At 35.9% G+C, this 27,477-nt stretch overlaps 7 protein-coding genes and 2 non-coding genes across 10 annotated transcripts; 6 read left to right on the top strand and 3 right to left on the bottom strand.

The window, feature by feature from the left end:
* Positions 1 to 3,768: 3,768 nt before the first annotated feature.
* On the bottom strand, positions 3,769 to 4,871 carry LOC108860527 (casparian strip membrane protein 2). Its single transcript, XM_018634393.2, has 3 exons — positions 4,459 to 4,871; positions 4,240 to 4,363; positions 3,769 to 4,134 (listed from the first exon to the last, which is right to left on the bottom strand). Exons 1-3 carry the CDS (start codon positions 4,731 to 4,733, stop codon positions 3,919 to 3,921), a joined length of 615 nt encoding a protein of 204 aa, XP_018489895.2. The 5' UTR covers positions 4,734 to 4,871; the 3' UTR covers positions 3,769 to 3,918.
* A 213-nt stretch (positions 4,872 to 5,084) lies between these two features.
* Positions 5,085 to 10,082, bottom strand: LOC108863259 (probable UDP-N-acetylglucosamine--peptide N-acetylglucosaminyltransferase SPINDLY). The gene is given in 19 exon segments (XM_056986571.1): positions 5,085 to 5,918; positions 5,997 to 6,022; positions 6,024 to 6,089; positions 6,163 to 6,380; positions 6,461 to 6,596; positions 6,675 to 6,769; positions 6,861 to 7,055; positions 7,161 to 7,359; positions 7,431 to 7,495; positions 7,571 to 7,665; positions 7,838 to 7,919; positions 8,003 to 8,071; positions 8,142 to 8,261; positions 8,348 to 8,476; positions 8,603 to 8,678; positions 8,776 to 8,951; positions 9,052 to 9,213; positions 9,280 to 9,670; positions 9,842 to 10,082. Coding segments are annotated over 18 exon segments (2,694 nt in total). The 5' UTR covers positions 9,661 to 9,670; positions 9,842 to 10,082; the 3' UTR covers positions 5,085 to 5,514.
* A 3,702-nt stretch (positions 10,083 to 13,784) lies between these two features.
* On the top strand, positions 13,785 to 15,363 carry LOC108859281 (vacuolar protein sorting-associated protein 55 homolog). 2 transcript variants are annotated; one of them, XM_018633171.2, is made up of 4 exons: positions 13,785 to 13,924; positions 14,286 to 14,337; positions 14,770 to 14,894; positions 14,967 to 15,363. In XM_018633171.2, exons 2-4 carry the CDS (start codon positions 14,305 to 14,307, stop codon positions 15,151 to 15,153), a joined length of 345 nt encoding a protein of 114 aa, XP_018488673.1. In that variant the 5' UTR covers positions 13,785 to 13,924; positions 14,286 to 14,304; the 3' UTR covers positions 15,154 to 15,363. The 2 variants fall into 2 exon arrangements, with proteins under 2 accessions (XP_018488673.1, XP_056842552.1); XM_056986572.1 differs by lacking the exon at positions 13,785 to 13,924 and adding an exon at positions 13,981 to 14,182.
* A 424-nt stretch (positions 15,364 to 15,787) lies between these two features.
* On the top strand, positions 15,788 to 15,882 carry LOC130495349 (small nucleolar RNA Z266). Its single transcript, XR_008934620.1, has one exon. It is a non-coding gene; the product is annotated as a small nucleolar RNA Z266 (small nucleolar RNA).
* A 65-nt stretch (positions 15,883 to 15,947) lies between these two features.
* Positions 15,948 to 16,042, top strand: LOC130495350 (small nucleolar RNA Z266). The gene has a single exon (XR_008934621.1). It is a non-coding gene; the product is annotated as a small nucleolar RNA Z266 (small nucleolar RNA).
* Positions 16,043 to 17,607: 1,565 nt separating this feature from the next.
* LOC108857400 (40S ribosomal protein S14-2) lies at positions 17,608 to 19,116 on the top strand. The gene is made up of 6 exons (XM_018631384.2): positions 17,608 to 17,761; positions 18,072 to 18,191; positions 18,301 to 18,346; positions 18,422 to 18,507; positions 18,595 to 18,724; positions 18,831 to 19,116. The coding sequence occupies exons 1-6, from the start codon at positions 17,759 to 17,761 to the stop codon at positions 18,896 to 18,898; spliced, it is 453 nt and encodes a 150-aa protein (XP_018486886.1). The 5' UTR covers positions 17,608 to 17,758; the 3' UTR covers positions 18,899 to 19,116.
* A 422-nt stretch (positions 19,117 to 19,538) lies between these two features.
* Positions 19,539 to 20,658, top strand: LOC108859285 (probable small nuclear ribonucleoprotein G). Its single transcript, XM_018633173.2, has 4 exons — positions 19,539 to 19,681; positions 19,808 to 19,830; positions 20,215 to 20,336; positions 20,455 to 20,658. Exons 1-4 carry the CDS (start codon positions 19,647 to 19,649, stop codon positions 20,512 to 20,514), a joined length of 240 nt encoding a protein of 79 aa, XP_018488675.1. The 5' UTR covers positions 19,539 to 19,646; the 3' UTR covers positions 20,515 to 20,658.
* Positions 20,659 to 21,902: 1,244 nt separating this feature from the next.
* LOC108857764 (rho GTPase-activating protein 4) lies at positions 21,903 to 23,838 on the top strand. The gene is made up of 4 exons (XM_018631778.2): positions 21,903 to 22,580; positions 22,658 to 22,898; positions 22,973 to 23,203; positions 23,274 to 23,838. Exons 1-4 carry the CDS (start codon positions 22,216 to 22,218, stop codon positions 23,691 to 23,693), a joined length of 1,257 nt encoding a protein of 418 aa, XP_018487280.1. The 5' UTR covers positions 21,903 to 22,215; the 3' UTR covers positions 23,694 to 23,838.
* Positions 23,839 to 24,475: 637 nt separating this feature from the next.
* Positions 24,476 to 26,562, bottom strand: LOC108857765 (salicylate/benzoate carboxyl methyltransferase-like). Its single transcript, XM_018631779.2, has 5 exons — positions 26,405 to 26,562; positions 26,174 to 26,276; positions 25,523 to 25,921; positions 25,176 to 25,436; positions 24,476 to 25,075 (listed from the first exon to the last, which is right to left on the bottom strand). The coding sequence occupies exons 1-5, from the start codon at positions 26,440 to 26,442 to the stop codon at positions 24,725 to 24,727; spliced, it is 1,152 nt and encodes a 383-aa protein (XP_018487281.1). The 5' UTR covers positions 26,443 to 26,562; the 3' UTR covers positions 24,476 to 24,724.
* Positions 26,563 to 27,477: the final 915 nt, after the last annotated feature.

Raw genomic sequence — 27,477 nt, 5'->3', positions numbered from 1 at the left:
TCTCTTTGTTATTAATTAAAAAAACAACACTTAGAAAATCATTAGTTTCTGTTTTATACCAAAAGCATGCAATACTTAGACCATAATATATAGTAAATTTTGATTTAAATTACTGTTTTAGTAATATGGACTAAGAGTATATCTTACACATTTTTTTTAAAAAAATATTATGTTGAATCACAATATAAATCAACCTTGAGCCATTTAAAGAAAGTATCATTTAATGAGATCGTTGAGTATTAATTTAATGAGATCGCCGAGTATTAATTTAATGAGATCGTCGAGTATTAAGTTTATCATATCATATACATTTATGTTTGGATTAATATAATATTTCCTAGAAATTGGATTTTGAACTTACTAATTTTTAATTAATTTTTATGGTGCCACGTAAACAAAATTAACATCATAATTAAGTGACACTTAAGCAAGATTTTTTTAGTTAATACAAACTTAAGGTTACAACTTTTTAAATGTTTCTTTATTAATATATAGAGGATAATCATACTTTTTGGTCAAATTAAATAATCATACTTAGTACGCGTATCTTTACTTTAAATGCAAAAATAAATTTTCATATTTTGATTAGGAAAATCTCGCATAAATGTTGCTAACTATGAGTAACTTACTTTGTACAGAATAAGAAACTAAATTATTCTCTTTATTAATATAGTCAAATATATAGAGTAATTAATCACTGCTTATTTCCAATTTTCTTATTGCGTAACGCAAGGATTCATATTTCTTATTTATAGTGTTCGAAACACTGTCATAAATAGGAAAAAGATTTATATGTGTAACTATAGTCTAAACCAATATTTGAGAGAATTAAGACCAATGGCAAAACCTGTAATATATTTAGTAAGTTAAGGATATTTCTAAATATGGTTTGAAGAGAATTGTGGAACAGACATGTCAGCATGGTATTGGGGTAAATAAGTATTAACTAAAAGGTTATTTTTTATTTTTCTTCCCTATTAATAAGAAAGGGATGATACATATTTATTAATTTGAATTTGTTCATAAATGTATTCACCTATTAATCAATAAATGAAAAGTAATTATATGTTAGATTGTTAGTCCAATATTGAATTTATTCGTTTTATATTAAAAAAAGAAAGATATAATCTCGTGAGAATATTTTGAGTAGTAAATGTATTACTATCAATGCTCCACCATATATTCATATATTTACATAAATTAAAAATCCAATTAATGTTGACAAACTTGTGTGAAGAAGCTTTAAATATATTGTTTTACCAAGTAATTTGTAGGTAGAGTTTACAATATGCTAGATATATAGTTCCCTACTTATATTAAATTTCATATTCTCTATATATATATTCTCCATATTATTTATATGTGTGACAATTATAATAAATTAAATAAATATGTGGCCAGTCCTCATATTTGTATATGAAAATATGAACACCAAATATAAATCATATAATAAAACATATCTTCTGTGGCTGCTTTCTCTGAGTTGGTCTTCCATGAATGAGACTATTATCAAATTCTTGATTATTAGCTAATAATCAATAAACAACAATTCAAAAAAAAATCAAGTCTATTCATTTACCGAAATTATATAACTGCTAATCAAAAATATTAAAATAACAAAGAGTAACAAACAGCTGCATATAATATTCTTAAAAATAAACATAAAAGAAATAAGGAAAGATACTTGTGGCCTAATTTGAAAAAAAAAACCTATCGACTTAGAAAGGTAAAGCAAGTCAGTATTTTTTTACCGACTTAGAAAGGTAAAGCTGTGAATTAGAAAGGTAAAGCTCAAATTCGATTCTTAGTCTGAACTCGATTCTTAGTCTCTCGCAGAAAAACCTGTGAATTAGAAAGGTAAAGATAAAAGTAATATACTTAAAAGTAAACATTAAAAAAAATGTGAATTACAAAAACCTGTGAATTGGAAAGATAAAGCTCCACTTCGATTCTTAGTCTCTCGCTTGAAAATGCTCTGGTTAAAACCCTGAAAACCATTAGACGGATTGTTATCAGACAAAAAAAGGAGCAACATGTACACGAATTATAAGGCAATAAAAGTAATAGAAACCTTATATAGTCACACCTACATGTACACGACTTATTTTGTTCGGAATGACCTCCACTATCATTATATATATTTTTAGATCTTGTGCACCAAGTTTAAATTTCAGTTAGTATTATGCAATTAATACCCGATATTTTTGTACTCATAATTGCCACTCCTTGAATGACAGCATAATTGTCTATTTTGAAAATGAATGAATGATATAAGGAATGATTGTTTAATCATTATGGACGGATCATAATTGCCAATCATAGTAGTTTCCAAAATCGAAACCAAATTAAAATCGCTCTACAAAGGTTGCTATAAATGTACACACGAAACTAAAGACAATAAATTAGTGACATTAAATTAATACACGAAATTAAAGGCAGTAAATTAAGGTTGCTATAAACGGATGCATCATTAATTGAATGCGAATAATTCGGTTATGAGACTATATTATATAAGTCGATTATGCACATGTATCACAATGACATTCATATGTAATTATTCTAGTAAATTGAGGGTAAATCTAAAAATGGGCTGAGAATGAATATGATGCCGCCACGTCAGCATGGCACACATGTAAATAACTTACAGAACAAATGTTACTCTCAAAAATTGCTCCTTGATTAATAAGAAGGGGATATATCCAATAGTAATCCGAGTATAGATTTTTGAAAACAATTATTATGAGTAGGATATAATTGCAATCTAAACAAAACTATAAAATGAAGGATGTCTCCTAAAATGAACCAAAACTATAAAATGAACCACTTACATTTATATTTAAAATATTCATACTTTTCGGACATACCAATATCATTATATATGGAAGGATCATAAATTGCCTAATCATTATAGAAGGATCATAAATTGCAAATCATAGTACTCACCAAATCTGACACCAAATTAAAGTCCACCAGCCGAGTTTCCTATATATAAACAAATGAAACAAAACACAATAAATTCAAACATTTAAGTCATACACGTAATTATATGAACGTTGCCATAAACGGATAAATCGGAATTGAATGCTAAATAATTCGATGAATTATATTAATGTTTGACGATGAGAGTATATTATATGACAATGACAGATTTATGTAATTATTCTAGTGAGTTGAGGGCAAATATACAAATGGGCTGAGAATGAATATGGTGCCGACACGTCAGCATGGCACACCCGTAAATAACTTACAAACCAAAGGTTACTCTTTAAAAATGCTTCTTGGTTAATAAGAAGGGGATTCTAGGTTTATAAATTTATGAGAGATTTATAATAGAGTGAATTTGCTCAAAATCCTAAAAAAGTTGGATATTAGGGATTTGCCATAGGAGAGGGGGGGGGGAATGGTAGTGATGGGGAAGAAAATTTGGGGGATTTAGTGTGTGGAATGCAAATAGGGTGAGTTTGGTGGGTAAGGAGTGCAATTATTCTTTATAATATACTTTTTCCGTTTCTAAAAGATTTATGATTTTGAAAAATATTTTGTTTCAAAAAATGTATATTTTATGTTCTTATGAAAAATTTATAAATTTTAAGAAAATTAATTGGTATTACTAGATTATTATTGGTTAAAAACTGATAAAAAAAATTACTGAAAATGATAAATTTATTATAGTGATTTAATACGTTTTTTGGATATATGTAAAAATATTAAAAAGTCTATCTTTTAAAAATTGCCAGAGTATAAGATATAAGATCAAAGGAGATGAGATTTGAGAAAATCATTTCATTTTTTTTTCTTAATAAAAGCAGAGCTACAATCACAGTTTCATCTTTTAAAAAGATTAATACAACATTAACAAAGGGAGGATGAATAATATTATAAGATAGTGACCACATTTTATAAGAGTATTTTTTTGTATTAGTGTCTTTTGAGAGCGACTCCGGAGAGGACAACCAGGATCATGAAAAACACGACGGCGACAAAGGAAGAGACCACAGCCCCGCTGGTTTTCTGACAGAAGTCACCAAACTGTTGGCAAATGGGAAGCCAGTTCGTGTTCTGGTTTCCATTGTGTGCTACATAAGATATCGCCGCCGCAGATGATGCAGCCGCCATGGTCAACCCCATAACCGCCTGTACACCACCAACACCAAAGCACTCTTACTTAATTAGTGTTTTAATCACATCATACTCATGTTAACAATATTGAAGTAGTAGTGTTTTTAAGTATATGTATACAGTGTCAAGAACGAGCAAGAGGAGTCTTGGAGCGGCGGCGAGAGGGCGAACGATGGCAACTACGGAGATAGGAAGTGAAAGGACGATGTATCCTGAAACCAAGGACATGGCAATCACAAAGAACCTGGAAAAAAAGAAAAAAAAAACATGACCTTAGTAAGGTGACTTGCGCCACAAGGAAGCTATATAACTGATCAAAGCATCAGTATAAGTCGTTACTGGAAAGTTGGTAGATCGTCGTAGCCAGCTTGGAACTGTAAGAACTGAGTGAAGAAAGGAAGAGTCTCGTCGCTAGTAAACATGGTTCCAGCGGCGACTGATGCTGCAACAATGGCAGCTAAACGGAGGAGGAAGTCGAAGACTGAGAGGCCTCTGTTGTATCCACCTGAGCCACTTGCAGTGTGGTCTTTAGCTACACCGATTAGAGGAGCTTTCCCTTTCATTGCTGAGCTGGAATCTGCAGGAACATCAATGAATGTAGATTCGTTCTTCATGTCTCTTTGATTTGGTTGCTTTAGACTAATCTTCTGTGTTGTTTGTTTGATGATTTGGTGGTGAACGAGAGCAACGGGATTATGGTTTTTATAGGAAATTTAGGGTTTTGGTGGAATAAATGGAGCAGAAGAAATGGATAATGGAGAGTATTAGTTGCTTTCTTTTTGCTCTCTTCACACTGAATAAACAAAGAGATATGGAGTTGGTTAACATTAAGTAAAAGAATAATACAAAGTCAAAAGTGTGTTCATAATGTTTATGGTTTTCACTTTGTCTGTCCTTTCATGCCAACTATTTAGCATGATTTTTAAAGTTTATGAAATAGTTTAGTCACTGACAAGCTTTGGATATAAATTAGAAAAGGATATTTACTGTCATATGATTCATTACTCAACACATGAAAACAATCAATCTAAAAGGCCTTAGAACCTAATTGATACAACAGCTTGATCTCTCTCAAATGAGACAGAAACTCCAAATACACATCATTCATCCACCTATTAAACTTCCCAAGAATCATTGTCAAAAGCTAAACTAAGAGTTGGTAGAAGACAACCAAACAAAGAAAAGGAAGTGATTTTTACTGTTTTTTTACTACACACACAGTAATCTAAAACTAGTTCCTATAGTCTTGGAAGTAAAAAAGGGAGGAAGATCTCATGGACTCTCTCTTTCACATCTTCACCCATATGGGTACAGAATCTGCAAACTCATTGAGTTTTCATACATCTTTTCCGCATAAAACAGCAGCTTGGTTAGCTGGCGTCTCTGGCTTTCCTGTTAACTAATGGAGTCCATTCTCTTCGAGAGCTGCGAGGATTGGGTTGGTAAAGAGGAAGGCACAGGAGCAGAACCATTGGCCTTGAGACAAGGAGTGGCTTCTCCAGTAAAGCTGAGTCTCGGTGATCCCAAGTCCTTTGAGGTTAAGGGATCTTCTTGGACCTCTTTCTGCAGCATTTCCATTCGCCTCAAAGAAGGTACTTCACCTTTGCAGTACTTCTTCCACATATTTCGGTATGCGGATTCAAGAGCAACAGCAAAGGAAGGGCCGTTACAAACAGGAGATCCCGCCATTAGGTCCCGGAGACTCATCCTCAGTTTTGAAAGAGCGGTGACATCGGAAGCTAGATCAACAGATAACTGCACATACTCATCCTCGTTTTTAGCAACCAAGTGTCCTAAACCTAAATCAAAGAAACGGTTGCATAAGCTGAACACCGTGTCCCTTGTAAGAAAGAAACCATACTTTACCAAGAACTCACCAACGTTACTGAGAAGACTAACACCAACATGGAACTCCCATGTAGAGAGATTCACAGGTAGTGGTGGTTCCAGCATAAGGAAATGTGTCCAAACTGCATGAATGTGAATCGTATAGTTGCATCAGCGTGTTTCAGTAGCAAAAATGTACAATGTATCAAAACTGACCTTATATCCATTAAGGAATAAGCTTGCATATGATCGTGGTTGAAAAGAATCAGCGGCAAGAGATCAACGCGCTTTGACTCTAACCCAAGCTGCTCCAGCGTCGTGAGAAACCTCTGCCTAATGCTATCGCAGCAGAAAGGTTTGCATTTTACCACCAGACGAGAATTGGGGACTGCACACAGTATCCTAGCCCACACTTGCAGCACTTTAGGAGTGATCTGATTCCAAAAAACGCAGAGATAAACCATTAAAACCCATTAAAAGAGATACTATGATCCAAGGACAAGTATAATCTAACCTTTGCGAGATTGTTGAAACTACCAAATGTGACAAAGCCATTGGAAAGAGCGGGTGTTGGACAAACAGGACCAGCCTCTGGAGATGGTGTATAGCAAAGAAAACACTCCGGAAGCCTTACCAGCTCCTCTATCTGTCTGCAATTAGATACACACAAAAGAGATATTTTTAAGGATTCTATTTAAATCACCATTCTGTTATGAACAAGAACGTACTTCTGCTTGGTATCTGGTGGATCAGCCAACGAATCAGTAATTCTGTAATCAACAGTGGGTAAACCCGTCGTGTTTGGATAGCCGATCCAAGTAACCTAATAATTAAAAACCAATTAAAGCAAACTTGAAACGAAAAGTCACCAAAAAAACAAAAATCTGAAAAACAATTTTTTAATATCCTCTCACCTGAACAGGTGCTGGTCTGCAGGCCATTGTTCCCAACTTGTTGTTCGCTGTATGGCCAGTGAGTTCTACCAAAATGTCGATTTTATCTTCTCGGACCATACTTGCAATCTTTTTCTCATCTATTCCGTATATATCTTTCCAAACTCCACCTTTCTTCAATACTTTATCCCTAAACCTGAATGTTTTCGCATCTGCCTGTAAAACCACAAGAGAGAAAGGATTTGCTCAAAAAAGGATAATGTGCAACGAGAAACAAGGAAATTAATTGCATTGACGGAAAGGAGAAAAATAAAACATTACCTTAACTACCGCTGAATAAACCACAACTTTGTACTTTGTGTAATCATGATGCGTGAGGGGCGCTTCAATGAAATAAGATACTGAATGAGTGAAGAAATCTGGGGAGATGTATCCAATGATAATAGGTCGCTCTGGATCTTTAAGATTGTCCCACGAAGTGTACTGTGCGTGTAATCTTGTGAAGCGCCAACCCCAGTCTCTGTGTTCAGAAGAATTACCACTGTAAGTCCCATAAGAGCAAACCACACTACTCATGATATATGTTCTAACCTGTGAGCCTCAAATAGTTTGTCATCGAGTCCTTCATTTATGTAATTCATGGCAAGCAATCGGTTCTACATAACGGAGAAGTAGGTTTCACACGCATATATCTTTTCAACGTCATATCAAAGAAGAGCTAGGGAATTTACCTGGCCAGCATTGCGAGAATCTGGATCTATCTTAAGGCACTCCTCATAAGCATCAATAGCCGCCGTTATATTTCCAGCGTCTCTGTAAAGAACACCTACATTTGAATCGCACCATGAAACTGGTTAAAACCGAAACTAAAAAACACCACCTAGCTCCAGGAAAGTAGGAAAAGATTAAAAAAAAAACATTAAATCTAAAAGGAATATAATTTAACAAACAGTGGTCTGGTCTCACGTAAGGAACATAACAGAAGAGAGGAATCAAACCTAAGTTGTTAAAGGCTTCTGCATAAGTTGGATTTGCAAGGATTGCCTTCTCGATCATGCTTGCAGCAGCATCCATTTTCCCCTGTAGTATAAAAATCACTCGATTGAGTGTATAGATTAGATTCATCAAGGAAACATTAAGCCACACTTAATCTTATATCAAACCTGGACTGTGTAGACGACACCAAGGTTATTAAGCGACTGTGCAAAATTTGGTTTGATTGACAGAGCCATCTACAAAGGGTTGGGAGTATTGTTAGCCACAAATAAACAATGAAATCATTTTTGCATAAAATAAAAATACCTGATAACACTCCACGGCTTTATCAAGGTTGTCACGGTCTTTGTAAAGTACTCCCAAGTTGTTGCAAGCCTCAGCACACTGTGGATTGAAGTGGAAAGCAAGCTCATAGAAGACAATCGCCTGCACATAGAGAACACAATCATGATCACAGACAGAGTTCATTATTTGGCTCCACCTCTCATTTGAATAAACCACAAATTAAATACCATGTCAAACTTCAGCATTTCACCATAAGCGACCCCAAGATTATACATAGCATCTGCGTAGTGCCAGTTATAATAGAGAGCCTTCTTGTAATATGCCACTCCTTGGCTCACATCGCCTTCAAGTTTAACCTGAAATATCATAGTCAACTCAGATGTGCTCACAGCTACTCACCAATAGTAAAAGCATTATTACCAAAGCTAAACAAAAAAAAAAGTTCATAAAGAATTTTTTAGAAGTTAAGGATTATTTATTACCTTTGTTCCTAGATCTGTCAGAGCTATGGCCATATTATTCTTTGCAATCTCAAAGTTTGGAGATACAGCTAGACATCTAATGGCAGAAAAAATAAAAAAATCAGTGCCATGTACTCTCAGCAAAGCACTTAAACAACAACTAATATTTAGCAACGAGATAAGATATATGTTACCTCTCATAACAAGTAATTGCCATCTCCAAGTCACCACGGTTCTTATAGATGACACCCATGTTACAATACGCTTCGGCATACATAGGCCTCTCAAGTGCAGCCTTCTCGTAGCAGCCCAACGCAGTGTCATATTGCATCAGTTCGGAGTACACAACACCTAAGTTGTAATATGCAGGCTGCATAAGGAAATTTTTAGCGTTATTGGTTAGAGAAGCAGTTAAATGGTACCAGGGCAAACAACACAAAACAGAATGAAGAAAGATCAGAAAAATTTACAGCATAGTGAGGGTCAATCTTAAGGGCTTCGTAGTACTTTTGAATTCCCTCCTGTGTATTCCCAGCCAGCTTCAGGCTAGTTCCAAGGTCGGTCAAAACAATGGCTAAACACTCCGCTGCTGGCTTGTATGATGCGTCTGCCATCAGTGCTTTCTGGTAGGACTGTACAAAGTATGACCATTTAGATAATTAAACAAAAATCAGGAGCCTCAGCAGCTTATGTCAAACCTCAGCAGCTTCAACGAGGCGTCCTTCTTCTTTATGAAGTATCCCACAGTGGGTGAGGGCACAAGCGTTATGAGGATCCAACCTGATCGCTTCGGAGAAACAATCAAAAGCAAGATCCCCTTTGTTCTTCTGCGTCTGCAAGCATATCCCTTTCCCAATGTGAGCTTCGACGTTCTTGCAATCTCTCTCCAGCATAGTCTCGTAGAGAGCAAGCGCATCAGCGAACTTGTTCCTCGCTCGGAGAATGTTCGCATATGAAAGCGTATCGTTATTATTCCCTTGAGTAGTAGTAGCCTTTGGCGATTGAGACGCATTGGCAAAACCATTCTCTACAGCTCGTGAACTCTCCCTCCTCTCAGCACTATCTTCAAGCCCAACCATCTCGAGAGGCCTACAAGGCCAACATTCCAACGAAGCTTAAAGGTTTGATCTTTCACAGTATCAGCCCCAACCCAACACATTCAGTTACAAAAAAAAAACCTAAGATTGCATCACACAAAAACCCTAAAAATCCAAGCTTTAAATTGCCCATTATTAGGGTTTAACCAAAAAAAAAACTTACGGGTGAGCGTGAGAGACTGATCTTCGCCTCGCTCCTCCGTGAAAACAGGAAGCGTTGATCAGTTAGGGATTTTTATAGCTTCCAAGCCCAAACCGTTAAAGACGTTTGCTTGGCCGTTAATTGGACTGACCGGAGGCGGCGACGGCGTAGCCTCTAGGCTCGGGGCGGGGACAAGAGAAAGCGGGAGGTATGAGGTCGGTCCGAGCCAGCTGACAGAAGCAACGTCCTGTCTTATTTTTATTTTGTTTTTTTAGTAACTGTGGTTAAATTTAAATCCATGGATTGTAAGAAAATTACTCTTCGCGTGCAAAAAGAGTGGGCAATGAACAGAGAAGGTGAACAAGTGGGCGTCAAAATAGTTAGGATTGTGTCGGCCCACTTGCGTTTTGCGTTCTTTACTTTGGTTTAGCGATCACTTTGTCTCCTAGTGGTTTGCAATGTCAAATCAGTGTGGAATAATAACTGGACTGGACCATGCTGTTTTGTTTTGGTTAAAAGTCAAAAAAAAACATTAGGCTATTTATAATTTCGATTATCCAAAGAGACTTATTCACTACATGAACAAAACAAAAAAAACTATTAGATTAGATATAGAACAAAACAAAAAGCTTTTTAAAAAACACCATATGGGATGTAGGAACCAACAATAACAATTGCTTTGTGTTGATATTGATGTTGTCGACGTGTCGCCATTCCAATTTAAACCCACAAAAATGTCTTTTAACTAAAACAACACAACAATTGGTATTGCTAAAATTTGAGTTCCAAAAATCTTGACAAACAAATATTGTACCATGATTAGCATGATCTACAAACTTTGTCAATAATGATGCCTGCCTCATCAATGGAAGAGTGATACAAGAAACGCAAAAAAAAAAGAGTGACAAAATTATTAATTAAATGAATTAGTGAACTACGATAAAAACTTATATATCCTAATATGAATTAGTTTTTTTTTTGACGGCAAACGGCTATTCTATTACTTAAGCTTGACGTGGTTTGGGTAACTAGACCGGAATAGAACAACCAATAAAATGTAACTTCATATGAAAAGATCTAGCTGTCTTAGCTAAAAAATCAGAAATCTGATTACGCGCTCTAGGAATATAAGAAATCTTGAAGTCTGGGAAGCATATGAGCAGTGTCTCTATCCTCTCTAGTTCCGTAGCAAAACTTGGCCAAGCATGAGGTTCCTTGATCATAGCAATCAAATTCTTGCAGTCTGTTCTAAAGTTCTGGCAAGTTGAATGTTGAAGCATATTCTCCATCACCCATCGAAGTGTTTCCACTTCTGAGTGCAGAGCTGATTCTCTTCTGGGTAAGTTATGTGATCCCATGAGTTGCGTGATTCCCCCACTGTCCAACCAGACCCATCCACACCCACTAAATTGGACCTGAGATGTCCAAGATCCATCCAGCAAACAAATATTGCTCAAGCTTATGACTTGAGGTTCCTCTACGTTACTCTCTTGTACCACTGGTGATATCGTTTCATTGGCATTAAACCAAGCTTGACACTCACTCTCAGCATATCGAACTAGTTCCAGAGGATCTCTGTCTATGCCCCTAAAGAGTTTATCATTTCGAGCCTTCCAGATATACCAAATCAACCAGGGATAAGGATCCCTGTCTTGATCTGTTTCAAGTATACCGTTCTTTTCCCAGAAGAGGTAGTTCATATTCGTGTATATACTTGATGCTGGAAAAACAGTAGGACTCGTTGGAGTTGATGAGTGTAACCAAACTTGTAGAGCATGTGGGCATTCGAAAATAGCATGTGTTACTGATTCTTCTGGCGCACCACATCTCGGACAGTAATTATCACATCTCATATTTCGCCTTACTAGATTTCTCGTTACTGCCACTTGACCAGTTAACAATTGCCATATAAGATGACAAATTTTCTTCGGCGCCTTTATCTTCCAAGCAAAGGCTTGAAGCTTTGTAATACTTGGCTCTAATACTTGTTTTTCGTCTGCATCCTTCAAAAGATTTTGAGCAACCCAATATCCCGACTTGCCGTATATTGTCTATTTCTTGTGAAGCTCCAGCAAAATGTGTCAGGCTTATGAGTTGTGCTTATGGCCAAACTCCTTATAAGGGGTATGTCAGCAGGGCTGACATATTGTTCCAGTAGATCAACATCACATTCCTTCAACTCCTGATTAATAAGATCACTCACTCTCATATTTGGATGCATAACTGGCGCTATAGGTATAGCCGGCCTAGCAGGAATCATTGGAATCCAGAGATCCTCCCACACCTTCACCTCATAACCAGAGTGTATTTTCTGCCTTATTCCTAGCAACAAAAGCTCTCTCGCAGCAGAAATACTAGTCCACACATAAGAAGGACTGTTTACAGAATTTACTCGCAAATGCGAGTTTAGTATGTAATATCTTCCTCTTAAGACCCGGGCGACCAGCGAATCCGGATTTTGTGTTAGCCTCCATAATTGTTTTGCTAATAATGTCAGGTTGAACTTATGGATCATGCGAAATCCAATCCCTCCTTCTTCTCTCGGTAGGCAAACTTTCTCCCATTTCGACCAGTGTATTCCTCTTTTGGGGGGGATTTGAGCTCCACCAGAATTGGGCAATAGCACTGGCAAGGTTTTCACATATCTCCAATGGGAGCAGGAAAGTAGACATAACATACGTCAGGAGAGCTAGCAAAATGGACTTAATCAATACCTCATTCCCACCTTTCGAGAGCCAACGACCTGTCCAGCCATTCACTCTATGCATTAATTTGTCTTTTAGGAAAGCAAAGAGCTTGCATTTTGAACCACTAATATCTTCTGGAATACCCAAGTAAATCTCCATCTCTCCATCATTCTGTATTTCGAGTACATCTTTAATAGCTTGCCTTGTTGTTGCGTTAATCCTCTTACCAAAGAGTAAGGAGGATTTATCAAAGTTAATACATTGTCCTAATGCCTTACCATAGATCCTGATCACTTTTATTACTTCTTCACATTCACGGGGCTCCGCCTTACAAAAGAAGAGGCTATCATCAGCAAATAATAGGTGAGATACCGATGGACACGCGCGAGTAACGCACATCCCCGTTATCTTTCTCTGGTTCTCTACATGATTAAGAAGGCTAACGAGCGCTTCCGTGCATAGAATAAAAATGAAAGGAGATAAAGGATCTTCTTGGCGTATGCCCCTTCCTGGGATAATATTTCCTCTTGGTTGCCCATTCACGAGGACTTTGTATTGTACAGACGTAATGCATCTCATTATCCATGTGATCCATGTTTCTGAGAAACTCATCTTTCTCATTACAGCTTCAATAAATGACCATTCTATCCTATCATAGGCTTTGCTCATATCTGTTTTAATAGCTATTCTTTTGTTGCGCCCGCTTGGCTTGGTTCTGATAGCATGAAACATTTCTTGAGCAATCATAATATTGTCAGTAAAATAGAGTAAAGTGATTATGGAGTAAAATTGATTCAACCCTACTCTATACTTTATTCCGTAATAGAGTCATGAACAAATAAAAAATAGATTACTTTATTTATAAAGTAAACTTCAAAATAAAGTGAGATATGAAGTTGAGCTGGAGGCTGGAGCATTTGTTACTTCATATTCACTTTTACTCTATTTTAGAGTAAAAAATAGAGTTGAGTTGGAGATATCTTATGTCGCTAGTATTTTCTTAAGTCGTATTTTCATAAATCTATGCCACTAATTAGCAGATCGTATTATAGTGTGTAATGATTTAAAATTCAGAATTATAATATCGAAACCGCAACAGCAAATGATAAAAATAATTTCCATATTCATGATCAAGTAGGTAAATAAGATTAAATGTTCATTAATTAAAAAAACGACAACCCAGTCACATAATAAACCAATCCAGAGTAGTAGGAATGGAATCAATCAATGAAAGAAAACCAATTTTACCCGGTCTCGGTTTGGGTTAGACATTGTTCGGTTTTGCTCACAATCCCCGAGTCTATTTCCCCTTCCTTCTCTCTCTGGGTAACAACGAAATCTCACCGGCGATCATCGAGAGTCGATCTCCGTTACTCAGAACTTTATTCAGTCGCCGACATGGCGATGACTATCGAAGGTAAAAAAAAAAATCACCTCTCTCACCGAATCGAATCAGATTCTATATGGTTCAAAACGCTATTTGTGGTGTTTTCTCTTGGATTCGAGTCTTGATTCATTCAGATTGTTAGCTGGTTGTTCAGTGCTTTTCATGATTTTGTGAGCTAGGGTTTTGAATTGTTTCAGACTTACACAATTTGTTTTGCTAATTTGATTTTTTTTTTCATTTTTTCATATATCTTCTGGAATGCTCAAATTTGATGTTTTTTGTTACAGTGTAAGTTCAAGACTCCAAAAGCTCTTTTGTTGTTACATTCGTGTCAAGTGGTATTCTCGTGAATCGTGATCTTTATAGGATTGTTTTTTGTTTTGATACACAGACTTGCTGGACTTGCCTTCATGTTTTCATCCAGTATCCTCCTACAGATTCTGGTATGCTTCCTACTTGTATTACTCTTCTAGCCTCATCATACCCTCCTACTTGCTCTAGAATAGATCATGAATTTTTTAGCTTCATTTCTGTAAAGATCATTCTTCTCACACATATTACCTATATATGGTAGCTATAGTGAGAAATGCTAGGCAGTGCAACTGCTTACTTACAGTACTTGCTAATGACTTGAGCATCTTCCCTCCTGAACTCATATGAGGGCCTTCCTTATTTAGGTGTCTTGTTTTTTTCTTCTTCTTTTGAGATTCTGTTACAAGAAGCAAGGTTTGGCAGATGTTTTCATATTTGATAAGTTTCTCAGATGATTTCTCTTCTTAGTGGATTGTATCATTTGATGAGTGCCACAAAGTCTACTCATCCGATAATCAATATAGCAGTAACCTTTTTTTGTTGTTGTTGTGTCTAATTGTCAGGCGTGTGCGATATATAGTAACTGGTGGCCAATGCTGTCAGCACTCATGTATGTGGTTGTGCCTATGCCATGCATGTTCTTTGGAGGAGGCTCAACCCAATTCCTAATTAGTCGAGATGGTGGAGGGTCAGTTAACGCCTTCACTACTAATTCAAAAATTACTAAACATTGAATCACTGAATTTACTCCTTGACGCAGGTGGATAGATGCAGCGAAGTTCTTGACAGGAGCATCAACAGTGGGCAGCCTGGCGATTCCGATCATATTAAGGCATGCTGGAATGATCGAGACGGGTGCGATGCTGATAGAGTTCACATCCTTCTTCATATTCATATGCACCGTCATGTGTTTTCACAGGGCTAGCCTGGATGATGATGATTGGTAACAGATAACTTTGTGTTGTTTGTGATTTTTACTAATTGGATTCGCATTGGAGAAAGAGAGGGAGAGGAGAGAGTTGAAGTGTGAAGAAGATGAGGTTATTTATGAAAGTTGTGTTCTTTCTCTCCTCCTTCCTTTGTAAAGCTTTGTATCAACCAGTGTCTGTGTAAAAGAAAGTTTTGTTCATCATTAGTGAATGTGATGTTGTGTCTTATCGTTTTTTTTTTTGTCTCGCTTGAAACAAAAACTTAACGACGTTGTCCAAATTGTTGAATTCCAATCCAAGTAGTAAACTTACCATTAAGCTTGATCTAATTGGAGATGGTAACCTCACGGACAAGAACAAATCTCATTGTCCATTGGGTCAGGGCTCATTTTCCTCTTTAAAAATATACTTGATTAGAAAAGCCCATGGTGGGCCTAACATTGAGCCTGGTTAAGGGTAGAACCGTAATTTAATTAGGACTCTCCCTGCGTATATATATCCTTGCGGATCACCTCTAAAGCTCATATAATTGTGTAGCCGTCTTCTAGGGTTTCATCTCTCTCTAGTCTAGGGTTCATTGTTGGGATTTCATTGTTTTGTTTTGGTGCGGTGAAAGTATTTCTTTATCATTTGGTTTCTACTTTAATGTCGGAACGGCGAGGATGATGATTCAATTAGATGTGCGAGTGTTTCTGCACGCTGAGCTCAAAAACTTAATTTGGCAATTATTAATCTGACTTCGCCGTCATCTTCTATTCGTTTGTTTTTTTCTTTCCATTATCCGTTTTTTTGAGTTTATTGGGCACTGGAGGAATTGTTGTTGAATGATGATTCAATTAGATGTGCGAATGGTTTCATTATGAGCACACAACACTAAATTTGGCAATTTTTATCTGACACTTCCATTCCTCCCAGTATTTTCTCAGATCTTGAAATGCAATATGCTTTGTTTTTGTTTTTATTCATGATATTGATAGTGTCTGGATTATTTTCCACAAGCTGGGCTGTGAAATTGCTGTAGAAGTGTACATAGATAACTCTTTTTTTCTATGTGAAATACATTAACTTTTGTTAGATGGACAATAGTAGGAACATATTTTTTTTTTCTATCTAAAATACATAGATAACTCTTGTTAGATGGACAATAGAAGAACATGTTCCTATCATCAAATTTAATGTATTCAACGAATGATTGGAACATGTTATTCTCTTGTCTAACTAACTAGAGTTATCATGGTTGTGAAGTTAAAGAAAGGGAAGAAGCACTTATTTTGTGAAGAAAATTGAATCTAAACTCTAAAGATAACATTATGCTACATATTGTCAGCAAAATTGAGCATTAAGTGTATATTACCAACGATGTTGGAATTTGAACATTCTTAAGTAAGTGTTTACCATAATTTTTGGCTGGAACAATGTGTACCCCAAGGCAATATCTGTGAAAGTGTTTGTTTCCATCAGCTAAATATTTATATAACTGTTAATGATTTAAATTAATGCTTTGTAAAAACAATCATAAATTTGCTAAACTAGACATAATTTTGTATAAACAAGCGTGAAGCAAAGAAATGTCATATGTTGCCTTGGCGTCACCAGCCAAGGCTCTTTATTAGAGAGCAAGCTACGCTTGTGGTCAAGAAAATTCGAAACCGTAATCATATTCTGTTGCTTGGGTTGTCACCAGCCTTGTCCCTTTGAATTTTCTATGTTTTGTTTTTTACTTGTTGAGGTCAGTAGAATTATTTGGGGTTGTGTAAAATTGTTTTTTTTTGTGTGACTAAAATGTTGTGTAATACGATGTATGTATCAAAACTATGGGTTAAAATTCGATTTGAATATTCTTGATAATATATGTGAAAAACAATCATTGTTAACACTAAACTGTATTAACATCTTTCGTTTGTTAAGGTTTTTAACAATGGATTCTTATAAAGTTATTTAACATTTGCAAGTAAAGAAAGTGTTTCAAAACAAATAACCAGAAATACTGTAAATCTAACCATAAAAAGGATTAGTGTTAAAGAAAAACCATTAAAAGGATCAATTTGATATTTACCGGTGTGTTCAGATTGGTGTATATCATTTTTATTGGATCAAATACGGTTCAGATTTTTGGATTCATTTTATCTTATAGATAATGTAACCATAAAAAGTTCAATTTAATATTTTGCTATTTTGGGGTGGGATTTAAACCGACTTAAACCATATCAAATTTTATGTTTAAACCAAATTAAATCAAGTTAAACACAAACCAAACCGGAGTAAAAATGAACCAAATTGAACACAAACCAAATCAAACTAATTTGAGTCGATTTTGATTAAGGTTTCTCTAGACTTAGCTCAACCAAACTGAACCGAATCTAAACCAAACCGTATCCATGATTAACCCGAAATGCCCATCCCTACCGTATGTATATATTTTCGTATAATTGACGAAACGACGACGTAGAAATAAATCCAGGAGACGAGGGCAATCACGTCAATCAACCCAGTGGTTTCGATCTAACCCTAATCTATAAAGTTGATTTCTAGCGCCGAGTGTTATGTCACTGCCACAGTTCAGAGAAGAGCAGCATCCAAAACCCCTTAGCATTTCGTCTCTCGTCATCCATTGATAGACATCATGGTAAGCTCTTTTCTCTCCATGAATAATCTAGAAACTTGATAGGATCCGAACTCTGAGGTCAGATCATTTCTTAGATTCCGCTTAGGTCATCCTAACTAGACTCCGATGTTCCACACCCGTAGATTCTTCTCTTCGTATTTAGTGTTGGGATTGTATCACGTGTTGCTCACGTGTGAGTGTGATTAGATGCTAGTTAAGCTTATGCTAGCTGAGGTTAACACTAGTATATAAGCTGACTATACTGTACAGTAGATGAGTTTATGACTAGATGTTTACTCATATCCGTTTTTTTGTTTTTTTTTTTAATTAGTCGAGGAGAAAGACCAGAGAGCCCAAGGAAGAAACAGTCACTCTTGGACCCGCTGTTCGCGACGGGGAGCAAGTTTTCGGTGTTGTTCACATCTTTGCATCTTTCAATGACACTTTCATCGTAAGCTTTCTCCTCTTTAGATTCTCTCTCTGCATTTAATTTTCAATTTGCTTTTCTTTAACGCACCAGAGTATATATATATATGACTTTGCTTTCAATTTTCTTGCAGCATGTGACTGATCTTTCTGGAAGAGAAACTCTCGTTCGTATCACAGGTATTGAATAAGTCCTTTGATGTAGATACAATCTATCTCAATTTTGTCTAAAAGTTTCACGTATTTTTTTTTCAGGTGGGATGAAGGTCAAGGCTGACCGTGATGAGTCATCTCCTTATGCTGCTATGCTTGCTGCTCAAGATGTTGCTCAGAGATGCAAGGTCTGGAGAATTTTTCATCATTTTGAGCTTTCTTGATACTATTTTTCCACCTTCTTACTAAATAATAAATATAACGCTATGTGACAGGAGCTCGGCATCACAGCCATGCACGTGAAGCTCCGTGCCACTGGAGGAAACAAAACCAAGACTCCAGGTCCTGGTGCCCAGTCTGCTCTCAGAGCCCTTGCTCGTTCTGGCATGAAGATTGGTCGTATAGGTAATAACAAAGAAACTGAACGCTCCTCTATTTCTTTAAAGTTTCAGACAGTTGTGCGTTTTGGTTTTAAAGAGGAGTCTTTTGCTTTGAATGTGTTTGTTTGCAGAGGATGTGACTCCGATTCCCACCGACAGTACACGTAGAAAGGGTGGACGTAGAGGAAGAAGACTTTGATTTCCCCATGAGAGCCTACTCGTCATTGTTCAGTTGTTGTGCCCTTTGACTCTGGTTGTTTATTGGGTAACACACTTGGAATTTAGTTCTTTCTCGTTACAATTCATCTTTTCATGTTGCTTCGGAAACATTATAAGTGGTGTCTTTCTTCAATGTTGTAACTTTTGCATTTGGAGTTTTGAGAATCAGAAGAGGAACAGTGACTATATGTTTTACCTTTTCTCTTCCCTCACTTTATCTACTTCAACCTAACTCAACTTCCTATACTTTTATATTTAGTTATGTGCTGCGTTTCGACCAAAATTTTAAAAATTCTACGCAATCTTGTAATAACAAATCAAAATTTATTAGCTAGTTTTTCTTAAACTAAAACTGATACGAAAATGCTTTGAGCAAAAAATAAAGTCATATGAGAATTCAAGTAAAACTTAGTTTAATAACACTTTATATCTATGTATGCATAGCAAGTTTTTTGGTAAAGTGGTATTATTCTCGCTTCGGGTCCGAGAGGTCGCGAGTTCGATTGTCGGAACACCCCAATAATTTTTGGGTTGATCAGGTGAAAGGCTTTTGGGCCTCGCCAATAACACTGGGCCTTAAACGACGCCGTTGTTTTGCAGACCGACGTCATATTTTTTCTTTTTCCTTTTATTCTCTCTCTCTGGAATCAATCGAGCGGAGTTCTGAGCTGAGCTGAGAAAAACCCTAATATCTCCTTTTCCATCGTCTTCTCCCGATTTCTACAAGCATGAGTCGATCAGGTCAGCCTCCGGATCTCAAGAAGTAAGTTTCTCTTCGCCACTTCTCCTCCTTTAATTTTCAACCACCGGATGCTTTGGTTTTCATCCAGCTTTCACTTCTTCTTCTTAGTGATTCTGATTATATTCGTCGTGGTTTGATGTGATACAGGTACATGGATAAGAAGCTCCAAAGTAAGTCTAATCTCTTCTTCTTCTTCCACGTTTAGAGCGTTTCAATTTTCAGCTCCGAATCTCTTGCTTAAATTAAATTCGCTTGTAACTCGCTCAACTTAAAAGAGTGATATGATTCAAGTTATGTATATTTTGTTTGATTGCGTGATTTTGTGTATCAATTAATGTATTTACGGCTTCAGTATATGATACCAATGCTACAAGTTTAGCATCCATCTTGTGATTGCTTCATCGTTGTAGTTGCTTAACCGTATAACAGCAACATTCAATAGATATTTGCTTACACAGGTGCTAATGGTAATATTATAGAGATAGATCGTTTGGCCTGTTCTAGTTTCATTTTGAAATTTTGATCTTCATTTACTTCCTTTCTCCGAATTGTAGTTAAGCTAAATGCCAACAGAATGGTGGTTGGAACTCTCCGTGGGTTTGACCAGTTCATGAATCTTGTTGTGGATAACACTGTTGAAGTCAATGGTGATGACAAAACTGACATTGGCATGGTGGTACGTTTCTCTATGTCTCTCTCTTATTTAAAAAAAAAACCCACACGCAATCTCTTTAAGAGTATTTCTGATCATTTGTCTTGTTTAATTAATTTGATTCCATTATTCTTGGATGCAGGTGATAAGAGGAAACAGCATTGTCACCGTTGAAGCTCTTGAACCAGTTGGAAGATCTTAGTTTTTTTTTTTTTATTACATTGCACTATCTGTAGTGACTTCCTGTATTTTGACTCTCTCTCTGTATTGGAACTTAATTAGTAGAACTATCAGCTGAATCGATCATGAAGAAGTTTGATATGATGAATTTACTCTTCTTTGTCTACTCTCTCCTATGTTATGTATGAACCTGTTAGATTTGTTATATGCATTGTAATTGCTATACTTGAGTTTAAAACTGTGCCAGGTTAAACAGGTCTCTCTAGGTTGGTTTTATATTCCTGATAGTTTATACATTTAGTTCCCACAGCTAAAAATTTGTTGTAAGATAGCAACAGAGCAGTCATGGAGAAAAAGCCAAGTTTGATTGGGCCAAACCTCACACAAAGCAAAAGCCCTTTGATGTGGGGATTTGGATTTTGGGTTAATAAACTCCAAACGGTCATTGCAATGCGCTTTATTACTATACCGACATTTATTCTTTCCACAATTTTTTTGTAGTGAGATGATAATTATGCCGTTTGGCTCCTCTATTTGATTGAAAAGTGAAAGTGGAAGACATGTGCCCCACGAAGCCTTATTGCAAGGTAAATGAGAATGAAATGATACATTTCGAATCTAACAGCAATAACACGTAACATACTACGGAATGTTCGGCACATAGGTCGTCGGCACACGTGGGTGTGGTTGTCTAATTCCAAACTTTCATTCCTTTTCTCTTTTTTTTTTTAATAATCAACAACAAAACTTATGAGTCACATCACATCTACCACGAACTATCATGACTCCTATGTACTTTATTGGTAGAAAAAGTAGGTATTTGTGTGTTTTGTCTACAAAATTCTCCTAAACTTTTGTTGCAAGTCATCTAACTACGATTTGGGAAGTAGAAATTAATGTATGTTTCTATGGTCGGGAATCTCCAAGACTCCAACTCATATACAACACAAAAACATAATTGAGATCTCTACAACTAATCCAACAAGAACTTTCACCAACTTCATTATTCTTTTCTTTAGCACCTCTCTCTTTAGTTATGGGGAAGAGGTAAAAAAGTCTTGGAGATTGCTTCCCTACAACGGTAACAAAACTATTTCATGAAAACATTATATTATTAAACTCGTGGACCATTCGCAAGTAAACTAGAGATTCACATTGGATGCAAGTTGTTTAATGAAACTTCACCATGCAATTTGGGATTTCTCAAAAATCTGATTACACATTTATCAATCAATAAAAAAAATACAAAAGGCTGGTCTTACTGTCGATAAATATTTTACTGTTTCTTCTCAACTGATTCTACTGTAAAATTTCTCCAATGATAAAAGGACTAAAAATAACAGCAAAAAAAAACATTTTTCTTTTAATAAAGAGAGAGAATTAAAAGACCTCCATCTTCCTCGTTAGCCCTTCTCTCACCTAACTCCACCAGTCTCTCTCCTCTGTGTAATATACGAAGAAGAAGATAATTGCAAACCCACCAACTAAAAATAAAACCCTTTCTTGAATTCAACTCTACGCGTCGCTTAGTAACCCAAAAGTCTCAATCTTTCGAGCCATTCCCCAACAGCCATCATTAATTACCCACATTTACTTATCTCCTTTTCTAGGTTTACTGTCTTCTTTATTACCCTTTGAGTTTGACCAATACCTCCCTCCTTCACTGTTCTTTCAAGAGTACCCATCACTCCAAGTCTTGATTTTTTTTATAATAAGGACAAGAATGGCTAGAGTACTAAAATCATGCCACTTCCCTTCACCTCCAAGCTCCTCCCTAGGCAATGATGGTAGTAGTAGTAACAGAGACCCACATTCTCTTTTTAACATTCCCCTCGAGGAAGACGAGAGAGAAAGATCCGAGCTTTCCTCTTCCTTGGAGATTCTCGTCTCTGCTTTCAGAAGATCCGTGATTGGTGGTTGCGTTGGCGAAGAAGAAGAAGAAGAAGAGTGTGGTCTTTCTTCCATGGAGATTGGTGTCCCTACCGACGTTAGACACGTGGCTCATGTCACCTTTGATCGTTTCCACGGCTTCCTCGGCTTACCTGTTGAGTTCGAACCTGAAGTCCCTAGACGTGCTCCTAGTGCAAGGTTCGTTTGCTCTTTTATGTTAAGGATCTTGGAGTTTAAAAATAGACAGTTCTTTGAATGTGAGATTCTCTTTGCAGTGCAACGGTGTTTGGTGTGTCGACAGAGTCAATGCAGCTGTCTTACGATACTAGAGGGAACGTTGTGCCTACCATACTCTTGATGATGCAGAGTCACTTGTACAGTAGAGGCGGGTTAAGGGTAGAAGGAATCTTCAGGATTAATGGTGAGAATGCTCAAGAGGAGTACGTAAGAGAAGAGTTGAACAAAGGTGTTATACCTGATAACATTGATGTACATTGTTTGGCAAGTCTCATTAAGGTAACCTATGCTTGGATCTTACTACTCTCTCTTTTTGTTTTTTTTCCTTCTCCTTACTTTCTTTTTACTTATAGGCTTGGTTTAGGGAGCTTCCAAGTGGTGTGTTGGATACACTCTCACCAGAGAAAGTGATGGAGTCTGAAAGCGAAGATGAGTGTGTGGAGCTTGTGAGGATGCTTCCTTCAACGGAAGCTTCTTTGTTGGATTGGTCAATCAATCTGATGGCTGATGTTGTTGAGATGGAATGTCTTAACAAGATGAATGCTCGGAACATAGCTATGGTTTTCGCACCTAACATGACTCAGGTTAGTGTTTTTTTTTTTGATGATTATTTAAAATTTTTGGCAAAATGAAATGAGTCAATTTTGATTGCAGATGTTGGATCCACTGACTGCGCTGATGTATGCTGTGCAAGTCATGAACTTTCTGAAGAAACTTATTGTAAAGACGCTTAAAGAACGGAAAGAGTCTCGAGATAGGTTGGTTCAAGCCTCGAACCCGGGTCCTAGGGACGAGAATGGTGATCAGAGCAGGAGACAGTTGTTGCATCTCTTGGAAGCTAACAAGGAGGAAGCTGTAGATACTGTTGAGGTCGAAATGAAAGACAAAGAAGAGTCTGAAGAAGAAGAATATGCGGAGCCTAGAGAGATTCTTGGTGTGAAGTCGTCTCTGATTAACAATGGAGGTTTTGGTCAAAAGCAGAAAGGTTGGGAGAAGAAGAGGAAGATGAAGAATGCTAGTAGTATTGTTGGACGTGTGAATTACAGAGTTGAGCTGTTTGAAGCTTGGCGGTGAAAAAGAAAAGATTTATTTCGTTCATGTTTTTGATCCAACTTTTGGGTTTTTCTTGATTTTGGTTTTGTTGATGGTTGCTTGTGTATCAAGAAACGCTGCATGTCTGCATATAATGTCAAAGATCATTTTTTGTTTGTTGCTTCTCTTCCTTAGGCTTTAACTTGAAAGAAGGGCAGAGTTTGCATCTTTCCATGAATCGTCACTTGTCTTCATCACACAAGTCACAAGGATAAACTACATGTATTAGATGAATGAATGTAAGACTATTATAAATCTGGAATAAATTTTATCCTTTCCTTCTCAGAGGTTGTTATGTAACTTGTGTTTGAATATGAAATACTATAGAGAATTAATACCATACTATTCAAACTACTCGGATGCATCTTAATCTCCTTGACAGAATTTACATACCTACAAATTTTAAAATGAACAGAAAATATGCTTGTTGAGGACCTTGAGGTGATCAAAGATGAGGGTATATATATATAATTTTTTTTAATGACGAGTATATATTCAGTAATTAATGATTACTGAGAATGCAAAATGTCAAATCTCTGACAGGACTAGTTAACCTTCAAATATGTGAACAATTGTGTGTGTGTGCTGACGAAGATTCGCTTAATCAAATTGTATGAGCTTAAAGTAATTAACCTGCATTAGCAACATCAGAGTCCTCTTTAATTATATTGCAAGTATAGTGTGTTTAAAAATTTTAAACATTTCAAATAATATTTTTTTCTTATGGAAAACTCCTAATACTATTTTTAATGTAGAAACATAAGTATCATTGTCAATGCAATTTATCATTGATGATTATTACAAATATTGAGCAAGAGTTCTTACAATCACACATAGAACATATAAGTATAACATATTACAATCACACATAGAACATATAAGTATAACATATTACAATCTGTTTTCCAGGACAAGCATCATCACATCATCACATGAAGGGCATGTCTTAGAATTTATTAACGGAATCGGGAATAATAAGTAAACATAGAAGCATTTTTTCAAGCAAATGCTGATTATTTCTTAGTCAATGAAAGGACAAGAGTGACACTCGTTTGGTTTCTGCAGCCTGAGTGTTGTGTCACATGGCGAGCATACTTATCGAACAAGATATCGATAACATCTTCTCCAAAATGAGCAGTGAGCATTGGTTCAGCAATGGCTCTTATACAATAGGCTTCACTGTATCCTGCTTGATATTCATTTTTTTCGTTGTCGCAGTTACTATGCCCAAGATCGAATCCATACGTCTCTAAGTCATTGATTTCAAAAGAACCTTCGCTTTCTATCACTTCTTTGAGTTCTTGTTCGTTTGGGTCATAAAATGGCATGTTGAATGCTTCCAGTTTTTGTTTACTCACTAGTCCCTGTTAATAAATAGATTGATATGTTGCTCTTAGGATCATGTCTAAGTTCAAAATAATAATAATAATATTGAAAATGAACAAGTTGGTTATAATAATATACCTCGAGGACTAGGTCATGGAGAGATTTTGATAGCAGTGTCCAAAAGTGACAACAATCTCTATACAATGGATCATTGTTAAGGGTGTTTCTACCGATGAAGCTAAAAACCATTCGTCCGTTAGAGACAATTTCTTCAGAACGTAATCTTAGAAACATTGTGAAGTCTCGTTGGAACTGATTCAAGTAAGCTTTGTATGCACTTAGAGGACTTGAATTTGTTATGAACACATTTTCCTTGTCATTTTCGAGTTTTTCTGGAACCTATAAGTATAAATAGACAACAATAACTCAAAGTTTTTATGTAAATAAAAAAATGTTATATAAAGTCTCAAATTTTTAAAAAGTACCTTAGAGAGCCAGTGGAGAGCGTACGAGGAGTGTATAAGGTGGAGGCTGTTGCGAGAGAAGAGCCTAGAGTAGAAGGAACCTGGTGCTCCATAGACGAAACATGATGCTTGGTTTTTGATCATCATCTCCTTGTTGAAGAATGGTACCAACCTAAACGTTGTGTTGAAATCGTTTTCGGGAAGATCATTCAGACAACAATCGATTTCTGGAGGGTTTTGGTCCGAGTTTTGGCACAACACATTGATGGTGTTGATGATCTCAGAGATCGCCAAAAACGTGTTTTGCCCCGAGGAACAACCCAATTCAGCAACTTTGATATAGTTAGGGAAGTTTACATTCACCATCATTTCTTTTGTGTTTTTTACCAAGACTGGTTTTGCCATTGATAAAACTCTTCTCTGCGAACCCAAAAAAGAGAGAAAGATACTTATTAAAAAACATGTCGAGACTATGGTTCTGTTTCTGATTGAATCACAATTTTCTTATAAGCAAGTCTATATTATTTCTTCTTATATAAGACCTTAAAATTTTATTCGTTATTTTAAAATTACATATTCACCATAATGAAATGGTTGATTTTTTTTCCTTTTGATTTACCAAATAAGATTAAATTTTCTATTTAAGCTAAAAGGAAAAGAATACTGAAGAACCTGAAGAAGAGAATTGGCAGAGTAACTGTTTGCTCCTTCTCCACCACTCATACGTAAAGCTTTCACAATTGCATATTCATCGTCACTCTTTTCATCAATATACCTGGATAGCGATAAACATATATTAGTAGTGGACATACATTAACTAGTAGCATATACGTATATTTGAAAAATTAAATCAAAGCAAATAAGTGTGCTAGGTGTTTTTAATGATGAATTAGAGAAACAAACCTCAGGGAAGGAACGGTATCGTTGAATCTTGAATCCATTTTATCGTACTTATTTGTTATAAAATTCAAAGAGGATTATTAGAAGATGTGTGTTCAAAATGCAACTCGCACTTCAATTTATAGAGAAATTAATCAAGTAGCATACTAAAAAGAAAAAGAAAAATCCATTAAACACGCCAAGTCTAGCAAAACCGTTGTCCTTGTGATTAGGGGTGGTCACATAACAGATATCCGAAATTTTAAAGATATCCGTGATCTGATATTTTCATATGAATAATTGATTTTTCGATTTGATTTGATCAGTAATATTTCAGATATTCGGTGTTACGGATATCCGAAAAAGTCAGTATATTTTACCGAATATCCGATTCGATCAGTCTATTCGGTAAATAATAATAAAATTTTGATTTTTTGAAAATTATTAAAAGAAAAAGAAAAAATTTAATATAAAATAATAATAATTAATCAAAAATTATTTAAAACTACATACTTAAAAAAATTTAACGACCAAATAATTAATTTAATAGATAAAATAACTAAAAATCTATATAGAGATATAAAATTGTATATAATTCTATATGTACATCTATATGCATATGTACATTACGGATCGGATATCTGTTTTTTTAAATGAGTATTTGTGATTTCCTTCTTATTTGACAGATATTAAATTTTAATATTTGTTTTTATTCGTAAAGTTATGGATATCTGTTTTTTTGTGATCGAGTCGAAATAAAAATTTACGGATATTTTGTCCACCCCTACTTGTAATAAATTAATGCAACTAAAAGATATTTAAAATTAGACCGAAAAAATGAATTTAGTAAGAGATTCATCCTGAAATTATGTATTTTTGTTGACTTTAAATTAGTTAAGATAGATTTACAGTTGAATTGCTGACAAAAAAAGGTTTACAGTTGAAATGCGCAATTCTGGAAATAAGGTGAGTTTCTATGGATGTGATAGAAATTATAGTAAGCATGATGTTATATTTATAGTGCGTGTGCGTGAGTTTATAATCCAAAATTTTATAACCTCTAATATATCCTTACTTTTCGGGCTTAAATACTATTG

Source organism: Raphanus sativus, chromosome 5, assembly GCF_000801105.2.
Source record: "Raphanus sativus cultivar WK10039 chromosome 5, ASM80110v3, whole genome shotgun sequence".
In the NCBI taxonomy this organism is placed as follows: Eukaryota; Viridiplantae; Streptophyta; class Magnoliopsida; order Brassicales; family Brassicaceae; genus Raphanus; species Raphanus sativus.
Note: the sequence above shows the minus strand (reverse complement) of the source record. Positions and strands in the feature narration are given on the sequence as shown.

Bases quoted from the DNA above. Each gene is read 5' to 3' on its own strand.
- LOC108857764 (XM_018631778.2), top strand. From the start codon at position 22,216: ATGGCTAGAGTACTAAAATCATGCCACTTCCCTTCACCTCCAAGCTCC. The intron at 22,899-22,972 runs GTAACCTATGCT...TTTTACTTATAG, and splicing joins GTTTGGCAAGTCTCATTAAG to GCTTGGTTTAGGGAGCTTCC. The intron at 23,204-23,273 runs GTTAGTGTTTTT...TTTTGATTGCAG, and splicing joins TCGCACCTAACATGACTCAG to ATGTTGGATCCACTGACTGC.
- LOC108857400 (XM_018631384.2), top strand. The intron at 18,347-18,421 runs GTATTGAATAAG...TTTTTTTTTCAG, and splicing joins AACTCTCGTTCGTATCACAG to GTGGGATGAAGGTCAAGGCT. The intron at 18,725-18,830 runs GTAATAACAAAG...GTTTGTTTGCAG, and splicing joins CATGAAGATTGGTCGTATAG to AGGATGTGACTCCGATTCCC.
- LOC108860527 (XM_018634393.2), bottom strand. From the start codon at position 4,733: ATGAAGAACGAATCTACATTCATTGATGTTCCTGCAGATTCCAGCTCA. The intron at 4,364-4,458 runs GTAACGACTTAT...CTTTTTTTCCAG, and splicing joins GACGATCTACCAACTTTCCA to GTTCTTTGTGATTGCCATGT. The intron at 4,135-4,239 runs GTATACATATAC...GGTGGTGTACAG, and splicing joins TCTTGCTCGTTCTTGACACT to GCGGTTATGGGGTTGACCAT.
- LOC108857765 (XM_018631779.2), bottom strand. From the start codon at position 26,442: ATGGATTCAAGATTCAACGATACCGTTCCTTCCCTGAG. The intron at 26,277-26,404 runs GTTTGTTTCTCT...ATCGCTATCCAG, and splicing joins GATACCGTTCCTTCCCTGAG to GTATATTGATGAAAAGAGTG. The intron at 25,076-25,175 runs GTATATTATTAT...ATTTATTAACAG, and splicing joins TCCATGACCTAGTCCTCGAG to GGACTAGTGAGTAAACAAAA.
- LOC108859285 (XM_018633173.2), top strand. From the start codon at position 19,647: ATGAGTCGATCAGGTCAGCCTCCGGATCTCAAGAA. The intron at 19,682-19,807 runs GTAAGTTTCTCT...GATGTGATACAG, and splicing joins CAGCCTCCGGATCTCAAGAA to GTACATGGATAAGAAGCTCC. The intron at 20,337-20,454 runs GTACGTTTCTCT...TCTTGGATGCAG, and splicing joins AAACTGACATTGGCATGGTG to GTGATAAGAGGAAACAGCAT.
- LOC108859281 (XM_056986572.1), top strand. The intron at 14,338-14,769 runs GTATGCTTCCTA...TCTAATTGTCAG, and splicing joins GTATCCTCCTACAGATTCTG to GCGTGTGCGATATATAGTAA. The intron at 14,895-14,966 runs GTCAGTTAACGC...TCCTTGACGCAG, and splicing joins ATTAGTCGAGATGGTGGAGG to GTGGATAGATGCAGCGAAGT.